The 14,831-nt window shown below is 44.0% G+C and overlaps 1 protein-coding gene across 1 annotated transcript; it reads left to right on the top strand.

The window, feature by feature from the left end:
* The first annotated feature begins 1,896 nt into the window (after positions 1-1,896).
* Positions 1,897-3,281, top strand: LOC114505302 (polyadenylate-binding protein 1-like 2). The gene has a single exon (XM_028523194.2). It carries the CDS (start codon positions 2,524-2,526, stop codon positions 3,124-3,126), a length of 603 nt encoding a protein of 200 aa, XP_028378995.1. The 5' UTR covers positions 1,897-2,523; the 3' UTR covers positions 3,127-3,281.
* The last annotated feature ends 11,550 nt before the right edge of the window (positions 3,282-14,831 follow it).

The raw sequence follows: 14,831 nt of genomic DNA, 5'->3' as shown, positions 1-14,831 counted from the left end.
TCCATCACCTCACATACTTACACATTTTCCCCCTTGTGATGAGAACTTTTAAGATCTTCTGTGTTAGCTACTTTCTGCATTGATGTTCAGTTTGCACCCTTTCTGAAGATGTGCTCATACTGATTCCCTCCTTGAACGTGCTAGGTGGTGCGTGTTGGTTGGGTATGGAGTCCAAGCACTGTCCCTGGCTTTTCAGGGCCCCACACCTTCCAGCTCCATCTCATACCACAGGGCCCCTGGAGACCATGAGCTCTGTCCAGTGCAGATTTTAGGCATGAACATAAATGACCATGCGTGTGCCAGCATGCCACAGGGTCTTGGACACAGAGTGATCTGTCTGGAATGCCTTCCCTCCTGCCTCAACATGGTGGACTGATACTCATCTTTCAGCGCTCACCTTTGGGGTTTCACCTTCTGTGCAGCCTCGTTTGGCTTCTACCAGAAGAGTTAGTGGCTGGGTTTTCCTTTCTGGAGGAAGTGGGACTCTAGTCTCTGTTACACGCTACTCTAATGGTTGCTCACTTGCTTGTCCCCTCAGCATTTGGCCCTGTGTGGTGTCTGTGCCCCCGCAGCACACACTGCTCACCTTCTCTTACCCCACCCCACAGCTCCAACACAGCAACACACAGTGCTCACTTATCACATGGCTTGTCCCCTAGTCCCCAGTGCCAAATACTTGATGAGGCTTCCATAAATACTAGCTGGTGAACTGCGACCAGGCACCCCATTCTAGAGCAATTTCAGGGTTGAGTTTCACTTTGGACATGGATGTGCATTCCCTGGTTTGTGTTGGGAACCTCAGCACCTTGAGGACAGAGCCAAGAGCAAGGAAGCACCTGCTGTGGACCAAGCCATGTCCCCATTCCTTGGTTCATCTTTCTCCAGGGTATCAGTGAAGATAGCAGTGTGGCCAGGGGGGTCCTGCTTCCTCCCCTTCAGGGCTGCATTCGGTGAAACTGAGGAGTGGCAGGAGTTGAAGGGCTGAAGAACCTAGGTCCCCAGGTCTCCCATAGTGTGGAGCAAGGGCAGGGTTTCCAGTCCAGACTGTGTGCTCCCAAGGACAAGCTCAAAATGAGACTGTGTGTTTGTGCCTCCCAGGGCCCTGCAGCCTCAAGGACCGACATGCAACCTGCTCCATAGATACTTGTGGCGTGTCATGAATATATGAATACATGTTCTTGTGTTCTCTATTCCCTCTTTTGCAAGCGTTGCAGAGGAGGCAAAGAGCTGGGAAAGGGGGGGGGGGGGGGGGATCTTTGAGAAAATGGGTCAGCAGACTGCAGGAGAGCTTGCCTCACTTGCCCCAGCTCCCACTCCAAAAAGGAGTCGTTTCCTTGGTGGCAGTGATGTTGGAGAGTGTGTGTGCACGCTGAGGTGGGAAGAGCCCACCTGAATGTGAGAAAAAACGTTTTGCTTGGCTTTGTTCAGGCCAGGCAAGTGTATTCACAATGCCCCCCCCCCCGCCGCCCCCGTACAATGTAGGTGATCCAATCACTTAAATGTTCTATGGGGTGAGGAGGGATAACACAAAACATCCTAAACCGAACCTGTATTCCCTCAGTGCACCGTGGAGCCTTTCCCTGCTGCTTCTTTATAACGTTCAGGCGACCTGAGAGGCTGAGGACTCACACCCACGTCACCCTCAACCCAAGCTTCTCGGTCCTGCCCCCTCCCACCGCCCGCAGCCCCGCAGCAGCCACAGGGGGAACCAAAGAGACAGACGCCTTCCCAGCTGCCCGGACCGCAGACGCCAACACCCCCTGCCCCCCACCACGCGCCGCCCTCCCGCGCCCCGCACGCTTGTCCACGACTGAGCAGCGGCAGCAGTAAACTGGAGGCTGCAGCGACTCGCAAAGGCGCGCTCCTGGCAGTGCTTGCCATCCCAGGTGACTTGGGCTTGCCAGGTCTGCTGGCCCAGGGTCCCCAACCCAGCACGCTCCCGTCCCGGGCTCCGGCGCCCACCAGCCCTGCTGCCCTCTCCCGCCTCTCCACACCCCCCCACCAGATTGCGGGAAGGGAGGTCGCGGCAGCGGCCCGGCAGCACCGGCGACCGTGGCGACAGCTGCAACAGTGGCGGCGGCAGTGGCGGCGGCGGCTGCAGCGGCGGCAGAGGCTGCGGCGGCGACCGTGGCAGAGGCGGTGGCGGAGGCCTCGGTAGCAGAGACGGAAACAGAAGTGGAGACTGAGGTGGAGGCCGAAGCCTCAGTAGAGGAGGCAGTGGCAGAGGCCACCCTGGGGGAGGCGGCAGCCGCCCTGGCCAGGGAAGAGGCAGAGGCCGCTCTGGCCGCAGCAACCCTGGCGCTGGCGGAGGCCAGTGCCGATGAAGCCTCTACAGCAGGAGAGGCTGAGGTGCCTGCGTTGGACGAGAAGGATGCTGCTGAGGATTCGGACGCGGAGGCGGAGGCGGAGGCGGTGGCAGCGGTGGCGGCGGCGGCGGCGGCCGCGGCGGCGGCGGCGGCGGCGGCTGCAGCCACCGCGGATGCGGAGACAGGCGGGGGCTCCGAAGAGAGCCCAGACTTTCCTATGGCCTCGTTGTACGTAGGAGACCTGCACCCTGAGGTGACAGAGGCAATGCTGTACGAGAAGTTCAGCCCCGCAGGGCCTATCCTCTCTATCCGCATTTGCAGAGACAAGATCACCCACCGCTCCTTGGGCTACGCATATGTCAACTACCAGCAACCGGTGGATGCCAAGCGGGCCCTGGAGACCCTGAACTTTGATGTCATCAAGGGCAGGCCAGTGCGCATCATGTGGTCCCAGCGGGACCCCTCGCTGCGCAGGAGCGGGGTGGGCAATGTCTTCATCAAGAACCTGGGCAAGACCATCGACAACAAGGCTCTGTACAACATCTTCTCGGCGTTCGGCAACATCCTCTCCTGCAAAGTGGCCTGTGACGAAAAGGGGCCCAAGGGCTACGGTTTCGTGCACTTCCAGAAGCAGGAGTCCGCTGAGCGGGCCATCGATGCAATGAATGGCATGTTCCTGAACTACCGGAAAATCTTCGTTGGGAGATTCAAGTCCCATAAAGAACGAGAGGCTGAAAGGGGAGCTTGGGCCAGGCAGTCCACCAGTGCTGACGTCAAAGATTTCGACGAAGACACCGACGAGGAGGCCACCCTGCGATGAAGACATCCCAGGAGCGAGCCAGCCAGCAGAGCCAAACCTTGGCTCCGACCCGGTTTACAACCCGCTCTTTGTCCCCCTAACCCACCAGCAGTGTATTGTATTGAGAGTGCAGCGCTCTCGCTCGCGCTCTCTCTCTCCCTCCTTCCCTCCCTCTCTCCCTCTCTCTTTCCCTCTCTTTCTCTCTGTCTCCCTCCCCCCTCTTCCTCCCTCTCCTGCCCTCCCTTTCACCCTCTATCTTCTCTTCTTTTTCCTTTCCTCCCCCCCCCCCCCACCCCCCAAGGGCATTGTGAATAATCTTGCTACTCTGTGCCATTTGATAAACTAGACGCTGCCTCCTCTCCTCCTGGTTTGGTTTTAGAAAGCAACTTCTCGCTTTGTTTACTGCACAGGTGATACCATTTCATGGTAGAAACATCAGAAAGGAGAAAGAAATCAGATGAGGGGAAGCCAAGAGAGTACTCGCTGCCCCTTATCCTGCTACCCAGAGACGACTACTTGTACCTTTTTGGTGTGCTGTTTTTCCAGGCCGTCTTCTCTCCCTCCCTCCCCTCCCCGTTCTCACCCCCCACCGCTCCTTCCCTTTTAACACACTCTTGTAGACTGGTTCATGTATGTGGTGTTTCTGAACATGCATTTTCACAAACTAAAACCAAACAAAAATCAACCCACTGAACTTCTTTCCATGGCATTCAACAGGCTCCCTGGAATGTCACATTCAGTGCCTGCAGAGTGTATGGATGGATCTTAATATTTCTGTAACCATTCCCACATTGTTGGACATTCAGGTGGTGCCTAGCTCTTTCCCTATGTTGAAAGCCAACACTGCGTACTCTGATGAGTGACTCCTTCCTTGTCAAGCCAAATTTTTGCTGGCATACCAGACAGTCATATTAACTGCGGACTTGCAGGATCCACCCATGGACATTTTAAACACTTCTCCTGTCTGTTGCCAAAAGACCCCTTCATGAGTATTGTACCGATTTGCATTCACGCCCACCAGCACAGCTAGTGAAAAAGAGTATGCCCATTTCCCCTGCATAGTCTCCTGGTAACTGCGATTGATGTGTGCGTGTGAGTGTGTGTGTGTTGGCCAGCTGGATGAGCTGCAAATGGCATTTTGCTGTCCTTGGTTGTTTTCCTGGATTTAAGTACTGTGTATCACCTCCTTCCCCTGTGCCTACTTCCTGCCATTTTCCCATTGTCAAAAAAAATTATAACTCAGCTTCATTGCAGAAAAAAAAAGTCACGAAGCAGATGAGTTAGCAGAAGGACATTGATATCACCAGTTAGTAATCAATCCTTATGACCACCTGTGTCTTCCTGGATCATTTTCATCCTTTCCTGTCTAATATTTTCCAAGAACTACCTGAAACATTTTTGGCTGTACCTCTCTAGTATTTTTCTTATGCAAAATCATATATGTATATAATGATGTATATAATGTTTTTATGTGCTCTTCATGTATAAATCAGTGTATGTGCATATACACACACATAAATGCTCTTGAACTTCATTTTATATCATTAAAATATTTTAAAATACTTTGTCTATTAGTATTCCATTGAATTGATGGCTCAGTTCATGGATAAATGTATGTATATATGTATATCCATGTCCATATATCTGTTTGCCTGTATTTGTGTGTATATATTTTCAATTACTTCCTACATCTAGGTGATAGCTAGATTTTTCTTTATCCAAACAAAGCTGTGCAACTGCATCACAGGGCACAAATCTTGCTGAGTTTCAAAATTTTCTGAACAAACATTGCTAAAAGTAAATTTTAAGTGTCAAATTATATGGTACTTTTGCTGAGACGTGCATTATTAAAATGGTCAGACATAATTAAAGGATAAGTTTATTTTTGTAAGGCGGACCAGTATTTTAATAAGATGTGGATACCTGTATTACTTTCTTCACTTGGTATTACAATTATTTATGCATTTTCTCAATATTTTTTCTGGGAAATAGGAGTTTTGTTTTTATTTATTTTAAGCCTTGTATACAAATTGTACATGACTAATAGAAAATATTTTAAGAAATTATTGATATAACCAAAGAAAGTCAAAATCCAGTATGAAACCTAATAACAGTACCTGACAAAATACAATTTGCAGCCCAACAAGCTGGGCAGCACATGCACATACATTCACACTCACATACACTCGTACACATTAATTAGATCTACTACCTTTATGCTTATAATAAACTATGCATTGTTTCATTGAGGGGTATTATCACTATCACTGTACCCTGGGGCCTCATTTCCAAATCATTATATATCTTCTTTTCATTATTTTGTTTCATAAATTCCATCACAAAGTAAATGATTTCTACAACCAAGATTCTTTCATATATATTTAAAATGGTTCTGATTTTTTTTTGCATGTAAGATAAATTATATAACAAAAAACTTTGAACCTGAATGTCTTGGGATGTTTTACTGCTCTCTATTCCTTACTATTGTAATATCAGAATGATAGAAATATGGATGTATCAAATATTTTTCTATGTATATTGCCAAATGTTTCTCCTTTAAAGTTTGTATCAACCTGTACTATAAAAGTGCACATATCCCTGCCCAGCTATTTAAATTATTCAACACATTTTTGAGTACTTTTTTATTTCTACAAAACTTTTTTCTTTTCAATTATAGTGGACATACCATATTATTTTAGCTTCAGGTGAACATGCTAGTGATTAGTCATTATATAACTTACTAAGTGATCATCCTGATAAATCCCATATCCATCTGACACCATACATAGTTATTAGAACATTGTTATTAACTATATTTCCTATGCTGTACCTTTATATCCCCATGACTATTATTTAACTACCAATTTGTACTTCTTAATTCCTCTACCTTTTTCACCCATGCCCCCAGCCCCTGTCCCATCTGGCAACTTGTCAAAATGTTATCTGTATCTATGAGTCTCTTTCTGTTTTCCTTGTTGATTTATTTTCTTTTTTTAGATTCAATTGTTAATAGATATCTATTTACTGTCAATTTATCATTCATGTTTTTATGTCCATTTTTTACCCTTCTTCAAGAATACCCTTTAACTTTTCATGTAATACTGGTTGGTGGTGATGAATTCTAGTTTTTTTCTTTTTTTCTTTTCTGTAAGATTCATTTTTTAATTTAATTTCTATTGTATTTATTTCCATTACCATTTACTCCCCTTGTACCCTACTCCCCCAGCAATCACCAGACTGTTGTTCATGTCCATGAGTCCTTTTTCTTTTAACTCAATACTTCCACCCCCTAACCACCCCCACTAGCTGTCATCCTGTTCTCCATCTATGAGTCTGTCACCATTTCCCTTGTCAGTTATGTTTGTTCATTGGATTGCACATATGAATGATAGCTTGTGGTATTTGTCTTTCTCTGACTGGCTTATTTCACTTAGCATAATTTTCTCCAGGTCCATCCATACAGTCACACAGAGTAACACTTTCTTCTTTTTTTATGGCCAAGTAGAATTCCATTGTGTAAATGTCTCATAGTTGCTTTATCAACTCATCTACTGATGGACACTTGGGCTGCTTCCATATCTTGGCAATTATAAATAACACTGCAATGAACATAGGGATTCTTAGCTTGTTTGAATTAGTGTTTTGGTGTGGGAGGACTCCATCTGCAGCATTCCTCCTGTCTGCCACAAATCAGAAATAAGCCCTGAGAAAATGATGAGCCATCAGAAGACATTGAGAGGGACTGGGCAGTTGAACGGACCAACCTCAAACGTGACTTCTCTCCTAGGCTTGTGTGGTCCAGCCTCAATGTCCTCGCTCAGTCCTGCTTTTGGTGCTCCTGGCTGCACATGCATGAAAGTGGTTTAACACGGGACAACAAAGACATGTGTGCTGGGGTTTGGACTTCTCTTTCTGTCCACTTCTCAGTGAAGCTTTAAAAAGAGATAGGTTCAGATACTGAGACATTGAAAGAGTGTTTGGAACCAGCACTCCTCTTCCATTTCATGTGGCCCACCTCCTTCTTCCTACCAGTAGGGAGAAATAGAAAGGTGTGGGGATGCCATTCAGGGAGCAGAGTGAAAAGAGTACAAAAGAATGGAAGAAGGTAAGGGGTGGGGAGTACCTATGGGCAGATGGATAGGTCCACTCTATGTGCAAAAATGAATCAAAACACTGAAAATGGGGGTCTGCACAAAGAAGACTCTTTCCATGAATTTCCCAATGACATAATTGTAGAAAGCATGCTCAGGGGAATAGAGCATAAAAGCAAAACTGTATTTTGGAGTGGGGAAATTGTCAATTCACACTGTGCCTACAAATTCTCCTGAAAGAAAATAATCATGGGATATGGGCCAACAGAAAAGCAGCCTTAGGCATTTATTTGGAAAGAATGGAAAAGTGCTGGGGTGTGCCTCTGTTATTTGACAACTTATAACAATCATTAGCAAAATGTCTGGATTAAATACAACAAATTTAGCAAGTGGTACTTGGGGGACTGATATGTGGGGCAGAGAAGGAATGGAAATTGATCCTATAGACATGAGAGCCCAGGATATCAGGACATACACTTGAGCATGTTTATCACAGGGTTCCTACTGGGCCAAGTAGGACACAAAACAAGTGCTCATCAGTTGGGGAATGGATGAAGAAGTCTATAGGGCAGCCATTTCATGGATTATTATGCAACCATTAACAAGTATGAATTAGGTCTATATGGGTTGATTTGGGGGGAACCCCCAAATATGCTATTATTAAGTGAGAACAGCAGATTGCAGGGAAGGGAACAGTATAAGGTCCTACTTTGGGGAGGAGTGGAAAAAGTTATGAAGTTGTGATCTCATACTTTTTTGCCTGCCCATTTGATATCTCCACCTGGATGTCTCAGACATTTGTCCTTAAATGGCAAAACTGGAACTCCTGAACTTCTTTCACCTCCTGCCCTCTACAGTCCCTAACTTTGTTCCTCCCACAGAAGTCTTCCCCTTCTCAATGAATAGTATCACCATTTATCCAGGTATTCAAGTGAAATAAAAATGGAGGAGCACCCTTATTTCCTTCTTCTCACAGTCCCATATCCTCCTCCAGCCAGTATCTCATCTTTCAGCAACCCTTATCGCCTCCACCTCCCAAACACCACTGGAATCTCTTCAATTCCACTGGAGTCGTCCACCATTATCTCTCATGGGTTCCTGCCATAGCTTCCTAACTGGTTGCCCACTTCAACCAAACCCCCTTCCTTCTCCAGCCAGTAGTCAGATTGCTTTTCTGAGGAATGAATGGTTCCTTTCTCTTCCCTTACATGAAAACCCAGAAGAGCTCCCCATTTCACTTCCAGTAGAGTGCAAACTCCTCAACATGGCCTAATTGTAATGAGCTGCATGACTTGGCCCTTGCCAACCTTGCCATTGTCACCTTTCTATATCCTGGTCACTATGGGCCTTCTCTGAATACTACAGGATCCAAGCTCAAGCCTTCCTGAGGTCTTCCTAAAAGGACCTCTTTCTCCATCCTTTTAAAATCATAAACAGATTTTAAAGCACACAGAAAATTACAGTGAGTCAGAGAACATGCACCCCAGTACACATCACTCAGAATGAACAAAAAAAAATAGCATTTGTCTTATTTTTGTTTCAGATGTTTAGATATTTATGACGACAAAACAATGCAAAATATAGCTACCATCCCCAATGGGGCCCTCCACCACCCCATTTCCTTCTCTCTTCACCTCCACAGGGCACATCCCTAGGCCACTTCTGGGTGTGACTGAGGGCAGGAGACAAAAAAGAACTTGACTTGTCTCTCTAATACCCTTTTCTCTCTCTGTCTCTTTCCCCTTACTCCTTCCCTGACCTTGAGAATTTCTCTGACCCTTTGCTGTCCATCTCTCAGAAGCAGAGATGGCCCATAAAAGGGAACATAATTGGTGATATTTGTGCTTAGAATGGGCATGAGGAATGAATACACTATTATCCCAAGAGTTCTTGCATAATCCTAAATTGCTGGGCCTAAATTCCTCAAAGAATATGGACCTTGGAGTTAAATGGATATGTAGACAGAAATCCAGAGCAAAACACTTCTCTACTCTGAGCCTCAGGATGTGCTTTGAGTTTGAATTTCAGAAACCCTACTAAGGTTCTTAGGAATTTTATTTTTTAATTAAGTGTATTGGGATAACATTGGTTAAGAAGGTTATATAGGTTTCAAGTATACAATTCCATGAGACATTATCTGCATATTGTATTGTGTGCTCATTCCCCACAGCCAAAACTTCTTCTGTCACAAATTCCTAATAAAAGGTAAAGGGGGTCAAATATAAGAAATTTTCTTTATAACAAGTCCTTTGCCCCAGCCCTGCTTAGTAACCAAAGACAAAGGGCTATCTCGACTGATAGTTTTTACATGGCATTTCAGATGTTTTTCTCTCTGGGAACCAATTATCCTCCAACTTATGCTTAAAATTTTAACTAGCACCCTTCTTTGTCACAATCTGAGGCAAATTACAGGCATGATCTAATAAAAATATGCCTATAGATATACCTCAGTCCATGACTTAGCTGTGCTTACCTTGGTTAAGTTACTTTACCTTTTTTGTTTATGTCCTTAGCTTTGGCATCCTCGTATATACAAAGGGACATTTGTAAACATGAAAAGAAGTGAGACTGTATGGTAAACCTTCTTCACAGTGCCTGACATGCATTCAGTACCCAACACAAGAGACTCCTTATTAATGTCATTTCCCTCTGTCCTGAGAATACCCTTGTTCAGCTGGTTTTTGAAGGCCTAGACTCTTTCCTATCTGGTGCCCAAGGACGCCTGGCATTTTCTCTCTAACCAGAAGCAAAGTTCACTTTTGGGAGGATCAGGGAGTCCAACCTCCTGGGTTACATCCCAACCTGAATTCATGTAACTTATACCCTCATTCAGCTTTTCTTTAGCTCTCCTGATCTCAGAACATTTTCATGATCTATTTATGTGTTTTCCCTGAGGTCCAAGTGTTACTGAACAGCAAGTGGGGTCCTGCTGCCTGCCACCACCCTCTGGGCTAAGTTTCAGAGGCAGAGGTTTGACAAAAAAGGAAGGGAGTCTTTATTCAAAAGCTACACAATTTTGGAATAACAGCTTTCCACAAGCATTAGTCACTTAGGGCCTATCGGTTAATGGTAAAATCTTTAACTCCTTCCCCTATCATTCCCTCTGTTAGTTTTTAACTATCTTATTTCTATAGTATTAGCTTAAAAACTAAAACAACATAAGATACAAATGCTACACAACTTTGGAAGAATGGCAGGCTTCTGCTTCAGAGCCCAGCTCCTCTAGAACACCCAAGGAAGAACCCTGCCACCCCCCTGCCAGGCCAGCCCAATCCTAGGCTGTGCTGGGATTTCCTTCTACCACCTAAAATACCGTCTGCAGGCAGCTGCAGCACAATCATCCAGGCATCTTTAAGGAAGAGAGCCTGAGAGCCAGTCTCTGCCCTCCTTTTATTTTAAATCTTCTGGTCCATAATTCCATGTGCTGTGGGGCGTTCAGCTTCTCAGCCAGTCTGGTCTGGTCTCAAACCATTTACTACTGCCTCCACCTTCCCCTAAGACCCCTCCCTACTCCTCCCCAATGATCTAATCAGATCTCTCTGTAGCACACAGATCTTGCAAATCAACAGTTGACAGCATGCTATTCTCTGTACTCAAGAAAACCACCCAACAGTTTTCAAGTTGGCAATGAAGTAGGTGGATCTTGTGTTCACCTCATCCCAGAACCCAAATGGAAATTCAACAAAGTTGGGTAAGGAAATACCCTGGCCAACTGAAGACTGGCTGCAGAGGAGATATATAACCAAGGAGCTGTAAAAGAAGTCATGTCAAGGCTGGTAGGAAGAGCAGAGAAGAGGAAAACGCTGTCCCTGCTCCCATGGGCAATGTGCTAGAGGTATATCTCAGCTCCAGGGGGTTCCCCTGGAGAGGTACAAGGTCTAAACCCCAGGCCCAGCTCCCAAGCCCAGAGTACTGCAGCCAGGAAGAGATGCTCACATAGAATAGGGGGGTGAAAAATGGGGTTGGCAGTGGTGCTGGTTTCCTGCCCACCAAGGATAGGCAGAATCCACTGGAGGCACAGACACACTGTTAAAGGGACAACATGCAAAACTGCAATCACAGCCACTTACCCTGGCCTCCACAGAGGAAGGGTGGTACAGTCTGGAGTCTCCTGAAGAAAGTCTGGGGTCTATAGCTCTGGGGAGAAACACAGGGGGACAACTGCCTGGATTCTAGTGCTAAGTCAATCTCAGTACACTTCTTTTCTGGGCAGAGCAATGCCCTCCAAGCGGCCTGGAGAAAAGCAATTTACCCCACCCTTAAAAATTCCTCACACCCTGCCCTTAGGAATTTCTCCTGCTTCACCCATAGGAATTTCTGTTGCCTCACTGGAGGAGCCACAGGCATAGCCTGGGGTGGGGGTGTAACAATCTTGGCAGACTGAGGGGGGATTAGTGACTTGTTATGGGGAGGGGTCATTCTCCCAACTTTGCCTTGAACCTGACTGGCACTACCCCCTTCGTAGGAAATAGATAGAAACACTCTCCTGGCTTCCAGCACACTCAACCTCTGGGCTCCAGAGACCCCATCCACCTGAATACTAGGGGCTCTTTTGGGCCAAAGTCAGGGCAAGATCCAAGACAGATTCACTGGTTCTGGGTCAGGGGCTGCATCTTCCCCGAAGCCTGAACAGCACCACTCACTCATCAGAGACCCATTAGCTCCATCCTCTTGATTCTACCAGAGGCTTTCTCAGTGACTAAGCCTAGCAGACAGCTAGCTGGTGGACCCTCAGAGGCAGAAAGGGGCAGAATCCAGGTTGCCTTGGGACATTTGCTGGCCCAACCCCGGGACTAGTGGTGATTAAGGCCAGCCTTAGAGAGTAGTCTGGTTCTTCCCAGGTGCAGCCAGGTCCAGGAGAGGCAGCTACAAATTGTGGATCACTTGTAACTTCAAGCAGTTTGCCAAAGGCAAGGCACAGACAATATATCTGTCATTGGCCTGAGCCAGACTCACTCCCTAGGGGCACAGAACCAACACACCAAGTGGCAAACACAGAGAGGACTGAGTGGGACCCATCAAACTTGGAAAACAGAATATTAAAGGGAGATTGCAGAAAGCACTAAATTCTACAGAAAAGAATTCCATTTTTCCTTTTTTCAATTTTTTGCTTTTTAATTTTTTTTGCTTCCTTTTCCAGTTTGTATTTTCTTTTTGCATTTTTATTTTCTTTTTACTTTTTATTTCCTTTTTCTTTTATTATTTGGCTTTTGTCTTTTTCTTTCTGATATTCCCATTCTTTTTTCCATTTTTAATTTTTATTTCCTTTTTATTTTGACATGTTTTATATACACTATTTTTATTGGCTTTCATTCTTTATTTCTTCTTTTCTTTTCTTTCATAGATCAGCACCCACACAGCAGCTTACATGCAGTAATCTCACAGTCAGCCAGCCTGAAGGGTGATCTCATGCACAAATGGGAAAACAGCAATCAAGACTCAATTATAAAATAGGAGGGCCCACAAAGCACAAACAAGGGATATTCCCACTGAACCCAGGAGATCACACCACTAGGCCCCACAATATATCTACTATGTAAAGCCCCCCCGCCGAAGACTGGGAGTCATAGAACATCTATCTAATACATAGAAAGAAACACAAAGAGACAGACAATATGGTGAGACAAAGAAACAGGCCACAAATAAAAGCAAAGGAGAAATCTCCAGAAACAGAGCTAAATGAAATGGAGGCAAACAATTTATCAGATACAGAATTCAAAGTAATGGTTATAAGGGTGCTCAAAGAACTTACTGAGAACTACAACAACATAAAAAAGACATAGAGACCATGAAAAAAGAACAAGTCACAAATAAAGAATAGCATATCAAGAATACACTGGAAGGAATAAAAAGTAGGCAAATGAAGCAGAAGATCTTATTAGTGATTTTGAAGACAAAGTAGAGAAAAACACCCAATGAAAGTAACAAAAAAATGAATTAAAAAAAATGAAGATACTTTAAGGTAACTTTGGAACACTATGAAATTTAAAAACATTTGCATCATAGGGGTACCAGTAAAAGAAGAAAGTAAGCAAGGGAGAGAGAACTTATTTTAAGATATAATGGCAGAAGACTTCCTTAATCAGGTGAAGGAAAAAGCCACAGGTGTTTGGAAAGCACAGAGAGTCCCAATCAAGGTGAACCCAAAGAGACCCACACCAAGACACATCAAAATTAAATTGTCAAAGTTTAAAGACAAAGAGAGAATCTTAAAGACCACAAGGGAGAGACAGTTTACTTGCCTAAAAGGGAGTTTCCATAATGCTGTCAGATGATATCTAATCAGAAACACTTCAGGCCATAAGGGATTGGCATGATGTATTTAAAGTAATGAACAGCAAAGACATGCAACAAAGACTATTCTATGCAGCAAGGCTATCATTTATAATTTAAGATGAAATGAAGGGTTTCCCAAACAAACAAAGGATAAAGGAGTTCACTAGCACCAAACTACTATTGCAAGAAATGTTAAAGGGTCTCCTTTAAGAAGAAGAGAGAACAGAGGGAGAGAATCATAAGCATAAAGAAAAAACGGCAATAAATAAAGACCTATCAATGATAACCTTAAATGTAAATAGATTAAATGTTCCAATCAAAAGACATAAGATAGTTGAACAGAGTTTTAAAATGACACATGTATTGTGTCTTGTCTTGTGGATGAGAAGTTCACCTCAGAACAAAAGATTGATACAGGCTGAAAGTGAAGGGATGGAGAAAAAAACATTTTCATGCAAATGGATATAATAAAAAATCTGGGGTAGCAGTACTTAAATGTGACAAAATAGAATTCAAATCAAAGGCCATAACAGACAAAGAAGGTCACTGCATAATACTAAAGGGATCAATTCAAGAAGAAAATATAACTCTGTAAACATATATGAACCCAACATAGGAGCACCTGAATACATAAAGAAAATCTTGGTGGAATTTAAGGAAGAGATTGACAGCAATACATCATAGTACGGGATTTTAACACCCCACTGTCATCAATGGATAGATCTCCTAGAAAAAAATCAACAAGGAAATAGTTACACTAAATGACACACTAGATCAAATGAATTTAACTGATATTTACAGAACATTTTATCAGAAAGCAGCAGAATATATATTCTTCTCCAGTGCACACGGATCATTCTCAAAGATACACCACATGTGGGGACACAAAATAAATCTTAACAAATTAAGAAAACTGAAAAATATAAAAACTTTTAACAGATTACAATGGCTTGAAACTAGAAATCAATCTGAATAAAAAGACAGAAAAGAATTAAAATGCATGGAGACTAAATAGCATGTTATTAAATAATTAATGAGTTATCATGACTCAAGAAAAGAATCAAAATTTACCTGGCAACCAATAAAAATGAACACTCAACTACCCAAAATCTATGGGACACAGTGAAAGCAGTCCAGAGAAAGAAGTTCATAGCTCTCCAAGTCTACTTCAAGAAACAAGAAAAAAATTCAAACAAGCTAACATTACACACAAAAGAACTAGAAAAACAACAAGAAACAAAGCCCAGAGTAAGTAGATAGAAATAAATAATAAAGATTATAGCAAAAACAAATCACTTTAAAACTAAAGAAGCAATACAAAAGATCAGTAAAACCAGAGTTGGTTGTTTGAAAAAATAA

Source organism: Phyllostomus discolor, chromosome X (assembly GCF_004126475.2).
Source record: "Phyllostomus discolor isolate MPI-MPIP mPhyDis1 chromosome X, mPhyDis1.pri.v3, whole genome shotgun sequence".
NCBI lineage: Eukaryota > Metazoa > Chordata > Mammalia > Chiroptera > Phyllostomidae > Phyllostomus > Phyllostomus discolor.
This window is presented reverse-complemented; position numbering and strand designations above follow the sequence as displayed.